The 15,252-nt window shown below is 40.7% G+C and overlaps 2 protein-coding genes across 2 annotated transcripts in view; one reads left to right on the top strand and one right to left on the bottom strand.

Annotated features, from left to right (window-relative positions):
• The window catches only part of tamm41 (TAM41 mitochondrial translocator assembly and maintenance homolog), a 347,761-nt gene that overhangs the window by 90,221 nt on the left and 242,288 nt on the right, over positions 1 to 15,252 (top strand). The gene's annotated exons all lie outside the window — the stretch shown is intronic.
• megf6b (multiple EGF-like-domains 6b) overlaps positions 1 to 15,252 on the bottom strand; it is a gene marked incomplete at its 5' end in the record, with an annotated part of 75,128 nt that overhangs the window by 2,561 nt on the left and 57,315 nt on the right. Inside the window, 21 exons of the mRNA XM_080026899.1 lie at positions 318 to 446; positions 766 to 894; positions 1,911 to 2,039; positions 2,211 to 2,339; positions 2,880 to 3,011; positions 3,206 to 3,334; positions 3,686 to 3,814; positions 4,390 to 4,518; positions 7,189 to 7,317; positions 7,873 to 8,001; positions 8,458 to 8,586; positions 8,736 to 8,864; positions 10,512 to 10,643; positions 11,098 to 11,226; positions 11,681 to 11,812; positions 11,917 to 12,042; positions 12,537 to 12,671; positions 13,135 to 13,269; positions 13,635 to 13,763; positions 14,106 to 14,234; positions 14,382 to 14,513. Coding sequence (XP_079883025.1) covers positions 318 to 446; positions 766 to 894; positions 1,911 to 2,039; positions 2,211 to 2,339; positions 2,880 to 3,011; positions 3,206 to 3,334; positions 3,686 to 3,814; positions 4,390 to 4,518; positions 7,189 to 7,317; positions 7,873 to 8,001; positions 8,458 to 8,586; positions 8,736 to 8,864; positions 10,512 to 10,643; positions 11,098 to 11,226; positions 11,681 to 11,812; positions 11,917 to 12,042; positions 12,537 to 12,671; positions 13,135 to 13,269; positions 13,635 to 13,763; positions 14,106 to 14,234; positions 14,382 to 14,513 — 2,730 coding nt within the window. The remainder of the gene's footprint in view (positions 1 to 317; positions 447 to 765; positions 895 to 1,910; positions 2,040 to 2,210; positions 2,340 to 2,879; positions 3,012 to 3,205; positions 3,335 to 3,685; positions 3,815 to 4,389; positions 4,519 to 7,188; positions 7,318 to 7,872; positions 8,002 to 8,457; positions 8,587 to 8,735; positions 8,865 to 10,511; positions 10,644 to 11,097; positions 11,227 to 11,680; positions 11,813 to 11,916; positions 12,043 to 12,536; positions 12,672 to 13,134; positions 13,270 to 13,634; positions 13,764 to 14,105; positions 14,235 to 14,381; positions 14,514 to 15,252) is intronic.

Raw genomic sequence — 15,252 nt, 5'->3', positions numbered from 1 at the left:
AAAATAATTCTACCTACACACTGGGACATCCTTCCTGACTTGGGCCTTCTTTTGTGTAACGTTAATAATTCATTCTTCAAAGGAAGTTTTTTTCATTCCCTGTCTATGGTTTCCTCCCTCCAGCAAATGTTACTAAAACAGGAGTATTTATTGCTCATGGCTTTGAAAAACTGTGTGTGTGTGTATGTGTGTGTGTGTGTGTGTGTGTGTGTGTGTGTGTGTGTGTGTGTGTGTGTGTGTGTGTGTGTGTGTGTGTGTGCGTGCGTGCGTGCGTGCGTGCGTGCGTGCGTGTGCGTGCGTGTGTTTTCATTTCTCACCGTGTTCACACTGATGCCCGTAGTAGCCCGGTCCACACTGACACGTCCCTGTCACTCTGTCACAAGTGCCGTTGTTATGACAGTCACATTTGAACTGACAGTTTGCACCAAATCTGCCTGCGGGACATTCTGCAAGACGGATGGATGAAAAAGGAAGAGAAAAACCTCAAGACTTACAGTTAACACTAGTCTCTAGCATGATGCAAAATAAGCATTAAAAGGTGAAGTCAGCGATTCTGGAGAACCCTTTTTTTCCAAACCACTTTTTATCAGGATCACTTTTTTGTCAAAATCAGTTAAGTATTATTTTTTCCCCCAGTACGTTCAGGCAGCGAATCGTGAGGAGATATTCACTGACTTTGAGTGAAAGTGATTTTGACAACCAGCATTCTCCAGAACCGCTGACCTTTTAGGAAACCACATTAAGTTGAAGTATGTGTTGTTTTACCTTTATCACAGTGATCTCCGGTCCAGCCCAGACCACAGGTACAGTTCCCGGTCACAGGGTCACACACAGCACCATTCCTACAGTTACAGCGCTGGACACAGTCCACCCCAAACTGACCTGGAGGGCAGCCTGAGGCACAAAACACACTCAAGTTTAACTCGAGAAAAAAACGTTCTGCTCCACTAACAACACACACAAATACAAGAAAAACAAAAAAAAGTTGGTTGTCTGTCTTTTAAATGCTTCCTGCTTGTGCCTCTAAATTCAGACTCAGGCTTGTTTTGCTCCCTACAGATGGTGTTTGTATGGTAAGAAAAACAACTTACATAAAAAATGAGAAATTGCCCAAACTACATAATACATCACAGTATGCCGACACTAATGGAAGTCTGTGCAGAGGAGGGAAGACTTTGAAATGATCCATTGCACCGATATGAGGTCGTTCACAAAGTCAAAGGGGTCACAGGGTAAAACCATAGATAGTATGATAAAGGATAAAACAGAGACGGCTGTTACATATGATGCTGGTGTTTCCAGGCTGTAATAAACTACAGTAATCACAGGAGTGATAGGGGTCTATGTTGGCAGGGCAGACATATACAGTAGGCTATTGACACTTTATATTTAAGTATTTGTTTATTTATAGCAAGTGATACCATCATCGCAATATTAAACTGTTATCGCATATCACACGTTTTCCGGATATTGTGCAGCCTTCATTTAGTCTAAGTTAAAGCTGCTACGAGGAACTTTTAAATATTTCTGAAACAGTCATATTTTTCCTCTAATGATCATAACTTACATGTAACAGCAAAATGAGAGTCAGTGCAAATAATCCTATTTTTATTTAGTTTTTCTTTATGCTTTCCTTATCCTTTGTCATGGGTACACTCACCCAGGAACTACAGCTGGGGTAGTAAAAACACTACCGCTTATGTCCAAATGGGGTGCAGGAATTAACAAAAACTGACCAACTTATAGACAATACACTTAGTCAAGAATTTGAAAAACAATACACATTAAATGAATGTTTCTAGCATGGAAAGCATAAGATAAACAAGAAAGAAAACAGGAGACGGAAAAGGGTTTAGTCTGAATCCCTTAATACATCATATGAGTATGTCAGATCCGAGCTGCTCTCTCACCTTGTCTACACTCCTTCCCTGTGCGTCCTGCCAAACACACACAGCGACCGCTGATTGGGTCGTTCTGCGCTCTGTGTCCGCACAGCGACGCACGAGCACAGTCCACTCCATACCGGCCAGATGGACACGCTGTCACACACACACACACACACAGCACAAACATGTCAGCCCATATACTCTCATTTCTCTAAAGATTCCTATTCACCATCACTGTTCCAAGTTTTTTTTTTTTTTATATTATATATATTTTTGTAATATATCATTATTACAGTAGAAACAACTCTGTTTAGATTGACTCACTGATGTTGCAGCTTGCTCCTATGAATCCTGCTGGACATTTACAGGCTCCGGTAGAAGGAAGACACTCTCCTCCGTTGAGACACTGGCATTCTCTCTCACAGTTCGGACCATAACGACCCTCTCCACAAACTAAAAAAAATAAGTGAAAAAGAGTTTATACTTTATAAGGCATGTCAATAATGTAACAACAGCTGATGACTTAGTAACTGACAATAATGTAATAATTTATCAGTTTTGAATGTAATGAAATAATGTAGAAACTTCCAACATTTCTAAAGTGATAACTGTTTGCCCATAATGTGATAAGTCATTGTCTGGTTGAAAGGAGTGTCCAAGTGGAGGAAGTGAGGTGCTTTATAGCCAATAAATAAAACTTAGAAGTAAGAAAGTGATATAAGTATAATATTACTGTAAATAATCGGATCAATTTTGAAAGTTTTTTTTTTTTTTTAAATGCAGTAAGCATTCAATAAAGGAATGACTTATTATGGGCAAAAATGTATTATTTTTTTGTACAGAATTGTAATTAAATTATTGGAAAGTTACTACATTATCGGCTTTTAATACATTGAAACATTGAAAATTAATTTGTAATTGGCAGTTATTACTTTAGTTATTACTAATATGTTACCAAAATAAAATAAAGATTTTAACAAAAAAAAAACTTACTCTGGTCACATTTGGAGCCTTTGAACCCTGGAGCGCAGTAACAGAATCCAGACACCGGGTGGCAGAGCTGGTTAGTCTGTGAGCACTGGCAGACCTGGTTACAGTTGTGTCCAAATGTTCCTGGAAGGCAAGCTGATGGATGGAGGGAGGGACACACAGCTTGTTAGGAGATGTTCTTACATTCCGATGCTTCATAAATGTATGAATTCAATTTACTTTTATTATTACAAGAATGAGTTTTAAAAACCCAATAAAAGGCTCTCTTTATTTTCTAACCACACACTGCAAAAGCAATTGAAGGCAGATGTGGGTCATTGAGCACTCACTCTGTTCACAGCCGTTCCCTGTGAACCCGGGGGCACAGCCACATTCTCCAGAGACGTGGTGGCAGGACGTGCCCCGAGCACAGCTGCAGCGCTGCAGGCAAGACGCACCGTATGAGCCGGGCAAACAGGCTGAGGGAGATACAGGGAAAGAGGGTTATTATGCTATTGCTATTTGTTGTTGTTATTTATGTTTTGTTTTTGTAAATATGTTTTTCCCTTATGTGCAAATATGTAGGAGAACGTTGCCAAGCACACGTCTGGTGTCAAATGTGTATCATATTCAGGCAGATTATATTTTTACATTACAGAATTATTCATTTGCCTCACAAGGCTTTTACAATCTCAAAATCTTGAACGCACCCCAACCAATTAGGATAAAGAAAATCCTTAAACGGATGAAAGAGATAAAGACACCTCAGGGACAGAAAAAGAGATGGGATCAGTCTTCCCTTAGAGACATGAAAAAGTTCTGCTTTGTACCTTTGTCACAGAGTTTTCCTCTCCAGCCCGGCGGACACTGACACTCTCCGGTGACGTGGTGACAGGACGCTCCGTGAACACACTGACATCTCTTCTCACAGCCGGCGCCAAACAGGCCTGGGTCACATGCTGAGAAAAGAAAGTGACAATTACAGATTATACAGAGAATTTCAAAATAAAATCGAAGACCTTTTAATTACCTTTTCAATGCCACTCAAAATGTAATTTAATGCGACTATACTGGCAAAAGTAGGAAAGATTTAACGGACATTCTGTACATTGCATTTTAAGGTACTTTTAATACTAAATATTATAAACTCACATTCTTACAACAATAGCTTTGTAAATTGTGTGAATACTCCTAATTACAAAATCAAAAAGTGCTTAGTTGTCACTCAACGGCCCCTCTCCACGGCCTTACCTGGAAAACATGTTTATGAAATTCAGTATTCATTTATCCTACCACCAAAAAATGTAAGACCTTTGTAAGGAAATTCAACACCTTTAAGGCTATTTTTTGAGAATAATAAATTCAATGCCTTTTTATAACGCTTTTAAGACCCAAGAATAACCCTGTTATAATTAGCAAGAACACAGACAGAGTTTCCACAGTGCAGCGGTTCCCGTAAGGTCACGGTTTCTCTAGTTTGATTAGTTTTGCTCCAGTTGTTTCTGGTGGAGACTCCCCTGCCTGACTCACTCACCTTTCTCACAGCGCTCTCCCTTCCAGCCCGCACTGCAGCCGCACAGTCCGCTCTGTCTGTCACACTGCCCGCCATTCTCACACTGACACTGCAGCTGGCAGTCGGCCCCGAATCGACCCAATACACACTCTGTACAGACACACACACACACACACACACACACACACACACACACACACACACACACACACACACACAGTGGGAAAAAAAACACACAAGAGAGTTAAAACAGAGACATTGTGATCTGAAACGCACACGACAGGGAAAACCTGCGTTGTCATATTTCTGCTGAGGTCCGCAACTTTTTGGTTTTCAAATAATTTGGAGTTGGAGCAAGTATGGAGTAGGCAATCAAGAGGCAGTGGCATGTAAAATGGATGTGCTAGGCTATGTCTAGGCCTATGGGTAATACTATGCATAATGCTTCTTACTGTCTGGGGTCGATGTTGGCAGTGAATTCAAAACAGAAAGTTTTCCTGATATCGTTCAGCCCTTATTCACATTAGACAGACGTAGCTGTAGTACAATGACATCTTGGACAAAACTGATTGGCAATGGTCACCTGGCTTGCTACAAACTTTGTGCAAACACACAGCGGAAAAACACACAAAAAATACACACGCGACAAGGGAAATAAAACAGAGACATTGAGATGTAGAACCACACACACGACAGGGAAACTGCGTTGGAAAGCGTTGTCATATTTCTGCTGAGCGCTGCAACTCTTTGTTTTCAAATCATTTAGAGTTGGACAACGAACGGGGAGTTGGCAATCAAGAGGGTTGGTACATGGTCAGACTAAACTGATCCTCTACGTAACTAACGACTGGCCTAGGGGTAAACATATGCATAGACTACTTTACTGTCTGGGGTCTGTGTTGGCAGAGAACTCAAAACAGACATTGACACTGTATATTTAAGCATGTGTTTAATTATCGCATTGGGATGTTGAACCACACACAAACGACACGGCAGGGAAAACTTGCGTTGTCATATTTTATGCTGAGCGCTGCAACAATTTTTTTTTTCTTCAAATCATTATGAGTTGGACAATGAATGAGAGTTGGCAATCTAAGAGGTAGAGGCAGCAACCACAGAGTTTTGGAGGAGTTCACGTCAAGACATTCCAGGGACAGGATTAGAAGTTTTTCCTGAGTACAGAGAGAGAGAGAGAAGGCTGGAAGCGGGCACGGTGTGGACAGACAGGGGAAAAGGTTGTAACAGGCACACAGGGACAGTGGTGTGTTATGTGAAGAACCAGGCTTGGATGTCATTGCCGGGTCGACTTGTATGGAGCCGACTAGTCTGTGGTGCGGAAACAAGCGATATCCCAGCAAATAACCAGACTCTCTCTCTCTCTCTCTCTCTCTCTCTCTCTCTCTCTCTCTCTCTCTCTCTCTCTCTCTCTCTCTCTCTCTCTCTCTCTCTCTCTCTCTCTCTCTCTCTCTCTCTCTCTCTCTCTCTCTCTCTTCTCTTTAGGCCAAATGAAAATGAGCTAAGGCAGCTAATTAGACTAAAAGACTGATGTGTTTCCCAGGAAAAACTACCACAAGGCCACACAGTTCTAGAGTTTTTTAACCAGGTTCCAGGTGATATTATTTCATCTACATTTCTGTAGTCCAGATGATCAGATATCATAATGGCTTTGCAAGACAAAGCTGAATTCAAAAGTTACTGTAAGGGAGATGTTAAGAGCTGACCTAAACAACTTAAAGTATATTATATGACAATAAATGATCCGATTCATCTTGATAACAATACAAATGTATGTGAGGGAATGTATTTGTTTTCTTATATCGTTCTCGTTTCTGAGATGAGTGTCCAGTATAACTTGTTAAAGATACTGTTGGCTCAGTGTGTCTCAATTAAAGGCAGTTACCGCAAAAAAGTTTTTTAGCCAAAGCAAAGAAATTAGTAAAAAACAAAAGATATAAAAATACTAGCATTCTTTTTGCGGATGGTTTGCTGTTACAGGTCATTTATAAAGAAGAAAAATTAGACTGTTTCATAAATATATAAAAGTCCCTCGTAGGAGGGTTAAGATTGATAAAATGTTCTGACTAATGGTTATTCTTTCCTTGTCAGAATATGTTTTATTAACAATTGTGCCAGTGATTTCCAATGCAGTGTTATTATTGGACATTAACAACTTTAAAAATATGACCCTGCTAGATCACAAGCCTGTGATTTATGTCTCTGTCTCTATAAAAAAATAAAAATAAAATTACTTTTGTCATAAACTTTAGTTTGCAGACTCACTACTTTGGTCTACTCTAAAGTGCATGGTACAGTAGTTGCTGCAGTTGCACACACACACACACACACACACACACACACACACACACACACACACACACACACACACACACACACACACACACACACACACACACGTCATCCAGTGCACTGATATTACTGACATTTATTTTGGTGTGTTTGCTATTAGATTTGCCTCCAAATAAGTGTTGGCCTGTTTACAAGCGACCCGGCCTTTCTCGCCAAAATGTCAACTTGAATTGGCTCCAGCCCCTCAGTTTACCCTGAAGGATAAGCGTGTACAGCAGAACGGATGGATGGATGTTTACTAACTGTCGGATCATTTCCTTTCCCGTCAGCAGTTTGCGGTGGTTCCGAGATCCGACTATGTTATAATCAATGACATCGGAAAAAGCAGAAAACTTAAAACTCAAAAAGCTTTAATGGATTTAGAATGATTTTTTCCTTTAACTGATCCATCTGACTGTGGTTAGTGTGGTTAAGAGAATACAGAGAGTGTGAGTCAGAGCATCCTAGTCTTACCCAGTTCACAGGCCGTGCCCATCCAGCCACTGGCACATGTACACTTTCCGTTGGTCTTGTTGCAGGTGGCTCCGTTCTGACACAAGCAGCGCTGCTGACAGTCGGCTCCGTAGAACCCTGCAGGGCATTCTGGGAAAAAAAGGAAACAGATAAAAACCATCTAGTGACACCTTTTTTAATTGTTAATTCATTGTATTTCATATTTATGATGATATACAGGCAAGTCTTTAAGAACAATACCTTCTTTACAAGAAGGCCAGATAGGCGACAAAAGCCACTTCAAACAGATACAATACAAATTTAGACGTGATGAAACATTTTAAATGACATAAAATACAATTAAAAATCCAACTAAAATTGGCAATGAATCATTTACTTGTTGAAGAGATGATATTTTTTACCCATGGTTTATTGATGGAATGACAAAGTGGAATAGTACAAAAGAAACCTGTTGTACTGCATACTGTATATCTTTTTTTTCTTTTTCATTTTTTCTCCAATCCCAGGCTTTCCGTGGACAAATCTCAAACTTGGACACAAAACTAAATGCACACACACACAAACACACCCACACACACACACACACATGCACGCACGCGCACACACATGCACACACACACACACACACAGATACATTGCAGCAAATATGATATGATAACTTTGAACTGTGCTGCGTTCACTCACCTTCTGTGCAGTTGGGTCCGGTCCAGCCCGGCGTGCACACACACTGCCCACTGGCCGGGTGGCAGATGCCATCGTTACGGCAACCACAGCTTTGGTTACAGCCCAGCCCATAGTAACCTGTTGGGCAGGCTGCCAGCAGACAGGAGGGACAAACAATATGGTTTACCTCTCTGTGAACTCTGAGGATCAAAAGTGGGAATTCCACTGTCTGGTAAAGTGATACAGGCCATAGCATTGGGAACATGAGGTCGCCGCTTTCTCGTGTGCGACTGGGCTAGATTGGGTTTTCCCAAATAACTCTGAAACGGAGTTTGTTCCAATGTGAGTCAGCGTCACATAGATCACGTTGACATGCACAGAAATATTCCGATGTTCAATTCAATTCTGAATAAGACATTGCCATGTTGACAGCACTTCCTACTCACCTTAATGATTTTGGTCATTTAGCCCAGCTAAGCAATACAATATGAGTATTTAAAAATTAGAAAAGTATAATAAACAGTCAATGAGTGTCATCAAAGGGACACTACAGTGAAGCCAGCAACTGTCAACTTTAGGACCTTCGGTGATGAACCTGTCACTCACTCAGTTTGCAGGACGGACCGATCCAGCCAGCTGGACAGGAACAAACTCCGCTGGCGTGATCACAGCTTCCTCCGTTTAGACACACACACTTCTCCTGACAGTCCAGACCGTAGAAACCCTGGGGACAGGCTGAAACACACACACACACACACACACACACACACACACACACACACACACACACACACACACAATTGTAAAGACTATACCTGATAGAAGCATATATTACACTTTCACTAAGGTAAATTTGGCTTTCTTGATCAAGGAGCTTCTCTTACGCTTTTCACAGAAGGTTCCGGTCCAGCCCACCTGGCAGGTACAGGCTCCGCTCACGTGATCACACAACGCTTTGTTATCACACTGACAGCGATGGCGACAACTCAGACCAAACATCCCCGCTGGGCACTCTGGAGAAGTAGCACAGACACACAACTTAAGCTTAAAGGGCTAGTGATATTAGGCCTGTCATGTCCAATTTAATGACACAATCATACAATACAAAATAAGCACCTAACACTTACTGCCACTAGGATTTGACTTAAAAGATAATAATCGGTACCATCTGGTGGTAAAACCAAGAATGACAGCAACATAAACTGTTAATTAATTGATGTGAGGAAAGTAACATGCTGTATATGGGATTGTGTCATTGTTATACAAACGGAAAGATGAAAAAAATATCACAATTGTACTAACTTCTTTAATAGCGTTGCAATCCTAAGAGCATGATTATATATATAATAAGGGCTACGTCGAGGAATAAACAAATTAATACAATTATGGGAATAAAGTCGTAATTTGTTGAGAAAAATGTCAAATTATGACTATTCTCCTGATAGTTTTTTGAATGACGCCATTTTATACTCTGTAATAAATTTCAGACTGAAATATTCAGTGCTTTTTTTGGTATTTTTTACAGTTTTTGTCCAAAAAGCTGTAGTGACTAATACAACTCGATACACAAATTTACACTCCTAATAATACCAAAATAATGACAGCTTGCACAATAAGTAGGTTGACACAGGGGCGGCCTTAACGATCTGGGGGCCCCATTCAAGACCTACTGTGGGGCCCCCCACTTTTTTTGTATTTTCTTGAAAAAAAAAAATCTCAATCTCAATTTTTTATTTTTTTTAAATACACATTTCTTGTGCATGCATGCTTCCCGCAAAAAGAAAACAGATTGTAGAGTTTTATGAGATGATGGGCAACTGGGTGCAGACTCTTAAAGGGCCCCCCCACTCCTACCTATCCAGTCAGGTACACTGACTTTTCAGCACATATACAATTAATGGTAAAAACATATTAATGAAGTCAGTTTTTCTCACAGGATTTAGGGATACTGTGGGAGGGACCCTGGTCCTTGTTGGGGGGTCCGGGGGCATCCCCCCCGGAAGAAAATGTGTGCCTTTTGAATTAAAATGTATCAATCTGGTGCACTTTGAGGGGAAAATTTAGAGGCTATATCAAATCCTGAGATGCAGCAGGAACATTATTTTTCAGATTTTTCTTAATCAGGCAGCACTCTTTACTCTGCTACTGTAAAAACAGTACAGTAGATTGGTCTGCAGAATCATGTTCTATGATGGAAAGACTCATTTCAACAGATACAGGGTGGATAGCTACTTTTTATGAACAGCATATAATTTACACATAGAAATCATATTCCTGTATGTGTGTGGGGGCCCTAAAGGCTCATCATGAAGCCCCTTAGACAGAGCTACTAATGCTGTTTTCTTATGCTTTTGTATTTCTCCCCTTACTAGTTCAGGGGCCCATGATGATTTATTTCCTTATATTTAGGCTTATTCCTTTTTGGACCCTGTTATTGACATGAGTGACTGAGCTCTTTGACAATGCAACATGAAAAGTTACTATGAGGCCTAGGGCCCGGTAGCCTGCTCAAGAATTATTTATCAAAAAAAAAAAAAAAAAAAATTTTTAGGGGGGGCTTGAGGGCCCCCCAGAGGGCGGGGCCCCATTCAATTGAATGGGTTGAAACATAGCTAAGGCCGCTACTGGGTTGACATGCTGCGATACAAAGCGCTACGTACTCTGATGGCATTGTGTTCCAGTGTATCCGGCCTCACAGTTGCACTGTCCCGTCACAGCGTCACAGCTTCCATCTCCGTTCCTGCAGTCGCATGTTTCTGCGCAGTCGGCGCCCCAGTGCCCCGCATCGCACGCTGCAACACACACACACACACACAACACGTTACCGTCAGACAAGAGACATATTCTACTGTCGAACTAATAAAATCAGTGTTATTACATCATTCTCTTTAGTGTTGGTAGCTGATGTTTTTAAAGCCCCTACTAAACCCAAATCCACAAAATTCTTCTAAGTATGTTATTTGGGGAGTTAGTTGCATTAAGAATATGAAAAGAGTTTTTTTATCATTCCAAATTAAAGGTATTGTCATTTGAGTTTGATCAACTTTATAGAAATAGGGTTTAGATGAGACGTGGCAATGCTCTGGTTCTTATTACACAATAAGTATTTTGAACCATTTTTAAAAAAGCTTATTAAAAAGGCACCCAACTTTTAAATCATATTTTGATTTTTTTACTATTTAAAACCAGGTTTTCCAGAGGCTTTAGAGTTAGGTCCGCTGCTAAATCTTTTCCCAGCACTGTTACCTTTCCTGCAGTTGTGTCCAGTCCAGCCCGGGTCACAGGTACAGCGCCCGCTCACCGGGTCACAGCGCGCGTTGTTCTCACACACACATTTCATCTGGCATCCCTGACCGAACCGTCCACTCGGGCACGCTGAACACAGAGGAAGAGAAAAAGAAAAGAAAAATATCTCAAACATCAAGACTAATCTACCACAACCATCTCTCGCCAGATTGCAGGGAAAAGCACAGCAAGTTCCCATGACATGTCTTGGTTCGCTTGCTGTCTTCGGCCTTTTCAAAGTGCAGCAGCTTGTCAGAGCCAGTGTGGTTTGTTGAAATGGAATTATATTTTGCTCTTCCCAGTGAAAATATGTCTGAGGTTTTGTTTTTCAGGCACAGCTGAGGGGATTTTAAGTTAATGATCTCCAAAGAAGAGAACGGCTCATCCGTCCTTCTGACATGTTGCTTTATTTCGTGTCCAAAAACTTCATCGCCACTGAACCGTTTCTATATTCCAACACAAAATGCTGTCATCTTCTTAAGCTCGAAGTTAGACTGTCTAATACATGTTTCTATGGAGAGAAACCAGTGGGGGATATACTCACAACTGTGGCAGGATCTTCCCATGAACCCTGGAGCACAGTTACACGAGCCGTTGTGCTTATCACACACGCCTCCGTTCTCACACAGCGGGCAGATTTCAGCGCAGCCCGGGCCCCAGAAGCCCTCAGGACACACTGTAGAAAAAGACATTGATTTTTACAATATTAGCATTAGCATTATCAAGTCAAATTGTATGCGCCATATTGTTTTTGCACTGGGCTGTTCAGTCTTCACTCACAGTTCTCACAGCGGTTCCCTGACGTGCCGGCTGGACACTTGCACTGTCCCGTCACTATGTTGCACGGGGCGCCGCTGCAGTTACAGGCATGAACACAGCCGGTTCCAAACCTTCCCTCAGGACAGTCTGACACACAGGACACACACAGGGGACATTTGACTCAACATAGCAGGACAGAATCGGAAGATTAAAATAAGGCCTTGTTCAAACTAGATTTGTGTGTGTGTGTGATTCTATTAAAGGTTGCCATGTTAACGGGTTAGACCATTCATACAGCTTGCATGTCAACCACGTGCCGGAAGCTGTTCGGCGGGGTTCAGCCGCCTGTCAGCGCATGTTTTTATTTATCTATTTATAGATGTATTTTTTTATTAATATTTCTAACCCCATTTTACATAGGGACAATACATTCAAGAATACTGTCTTGCTTTAAAAAAAAAATCAAATACATTTGTGACAGATTTGCCATCAACAATGGTGGTTTCAGCGCCACGACAGAACACAATGACGTGCTAGTGGCAGCAGTTGCCGCGCTGCAGTTTGTCTGGTCTAGTGTGAACACGGCTAAGGAGCCTGAAAGCAGGAGGAACATGTATCTTCTCTAATATAAGGCCACCTACCCAGTTCACAGTTGTCTCCATGACGACCAGCGGGACATTTCCGTTGGCATTCTCCAGTCACATGATCACATGACACACCTGGTGGACAGGCACACTTCTTCTCACAGCCGGCGCCATAGGAACCCGGGTTACATTCTACAGACCAAATAGAACTTTACTATGTTAAGATACTTTAATACAATGATAAAGACAATGGTTTTCTGTCTTTTTTTTTGAGCAGACTTGGTACACCTCGACTGAGTTAAACAGTACATTGATTATGATTTGGAGCCCCTTTACTGAATTGACTCAACATTGATTTGTTTCCCCTTCTGAATGAGGCTATGTATACAGTTGGTTTGAACAGTTTGTTTAGGTAAGAATTTCTTAATCATACATCAACAAATTCTGGAGATGCAGATTTAGTAAATTCAATTTCAGCCTGTTTAGCCATTTCCATTACATAGTTTATGTACAATTGAAAATCAGATACAGCATATTGGCAAGCATGTAACATTACAACCTTTATTTTTCCTTATTTTTCTTGGTCCGACTGTATATCCCTGTAATTGTACAGTAATAAAATATTTAATGCACAAAGCATAGTGTGCTCACTCACCTTCCTTGCAGGTGTTGCCCTGGTATCCAGGTTTACAGACACAGGCCCCGTGGCGTCGGTGACACTCCAGCGTGTTCTTCTGGACACACTGACACTCCTCAGAGCAGCCTGCACCGAAAGTCCACTTGGGACAAGCTGAGGGAACATATGGCATGGCATTAGTATTAAAGACACCATACGGGTTTTTACAACATAGTTTTATTGTATATGGATAATTGCGATGCTTGTATATTTCACAGCGTATATCTGTCAATTAATGCTTTTTTATAATTTAGGGTTTCTGACATGCAAGTTCTATTATTCCACACCTGAGTTATTATGAACCCAACTCAAATGTGCAATAATTGCTTTTGCGCTGCTTGACTGGATGACTGTGTACGTGTGTGTGTTTATAAAGACACAGCACATTTTGTTACTTCCCGTGCAATGACAATAAGGTTTATTCTTTTTTACTCTATTCTATTCTATTCTAAGAGTGAAAGTCTGATGTTGGGACTTACGGAGGTGGCAGAATCGTCCGTACAGTCCAGGATCACACAGACAGGCTCCGTAGGTGCGGTGGCAGCGTCCGTTATTGGCACAGTTACACTTCTTATTGCACTGCTTCCCATAGAAGCCCTTAGGACAGCCTGCACACAGGAAAACAACTCAACCAATGGAGATACTGACATCATGTTGTGGTGGGAAATAATTGTTTTATTTTTTTTCCTTTTAAATATAGAGAACAAAAGGAGAGATGCTTTGTAACCATAGCTGATCTTTTTTATTTATTAACTTTTTTATTATTTCTATTTTTTTTTCAATATTAAATATTTTTTATATTACAATAAATGTTTTTTTTTTCCTCTCTCTTTTTCGTATCCATTCAAATGTCCGTAAGTGTTAGATGTGGAAAACAAAATGGAAATAATCATGAGAAAAATAATTGAGAGAACAAACACCTTTGTCTGAAACAAACAGACACAACTCACCATCTTGGCACAGGTCTCCGCTGACTCCGGGCGGACAGCGGCAGCTCCCAGTGACCGGATCACAGCTGGCTCCATTTTTACACTTACAGGGAAACGAACAGTTTTTACCAAAATATCCCTCGGAACATGCTGAGAGAAAGAGAGAGAGAGAAACAAAAAGGGTTTATGGCTTGCTTAAAATGTCAAGATTGACTTAATGATTTGAAGCATTAGTGACCGTAAACACATCTGTATGTATTTTTATGTCAGCCATGTGTTGAGTAAAATGCTTTTTACTGTGGTTGCAGACGAGGCCTGTCCATCCGTCCGGGCATTCGCAGCCAGTTTTCCAAAGATTACATTTGCCTCCGTTAGAGCAGTCGTCACACGTCAGACTGCAGTCGTTTCCGAACGTGTCGTCCAAACACACTGAAAAAGCAAAAGGGTGAAAAATGAGGCTCCCACTGCTCTGTAGTATAAACATCAAGCTACATTTGCAGTCACTACAGTTTAGCGTGAAGGATTTATTTCGATTTTTTTTTTATATATAAACCGTCATCGTTACAATTTGCCGACACAAACACAGAATTACATAAGCTCATACCTCTGACCTTTTAGAAGGGCTGTGCTAAAAAAAAATGGTACGGCAAAATGATATGATATTTATTTTCATGATTTCTGTGTCGTTTTGTCAGCTCCCAAAATGGATATAAAGAAATAAATATATAATAATAATAATAATTTATAAACTGGTTTTGAATTTCAATTACGTTTTAATTAAGTTAAGTTTTGAATCAAATGATTTGATTAAATTTTTCAACTGAATTATGAACATACCAAGATCAAAACACAGTAACTTGTATTTCAAGTCTGCTTTTACATTTTCAGTGGAATATCGCAATGTATCCAGATATATATCATAGTGTGACCCATATACCGTGATGCATATTGAATCGCGAAGTACTTACCAATACCGTGCCATACTTCTTAGGGGGCGAATAGTGAAATAAGAATTGTACGTTAAGAGTTTAAGACATCATGACATCTTGCAGTGACGTTATGAGGAGCCTAGTTAGTTCACCACACATTGCACGTAGGCGTAAGATTACATTAAATCAGCATAAAAATTGGAAAAATCAACGCCTGTCCTGCACACTGACTCTGAAAC

This window comes from Ammodytes marinus, assembly GCF_949987685.1.
Source record: "Ammodytes marinus genome assembly, chromosome: 4".
NCBI classification, from domain to species: Eukaryota; Metazoa; Chordata; class Actinopteri; order Uranoscopiformes; family Ammodytidae; genus Ammodytes; species Ammodytes marinus.
This window is presented reverse-complemented; position numbering and strand designations above follow the sequence as displayed.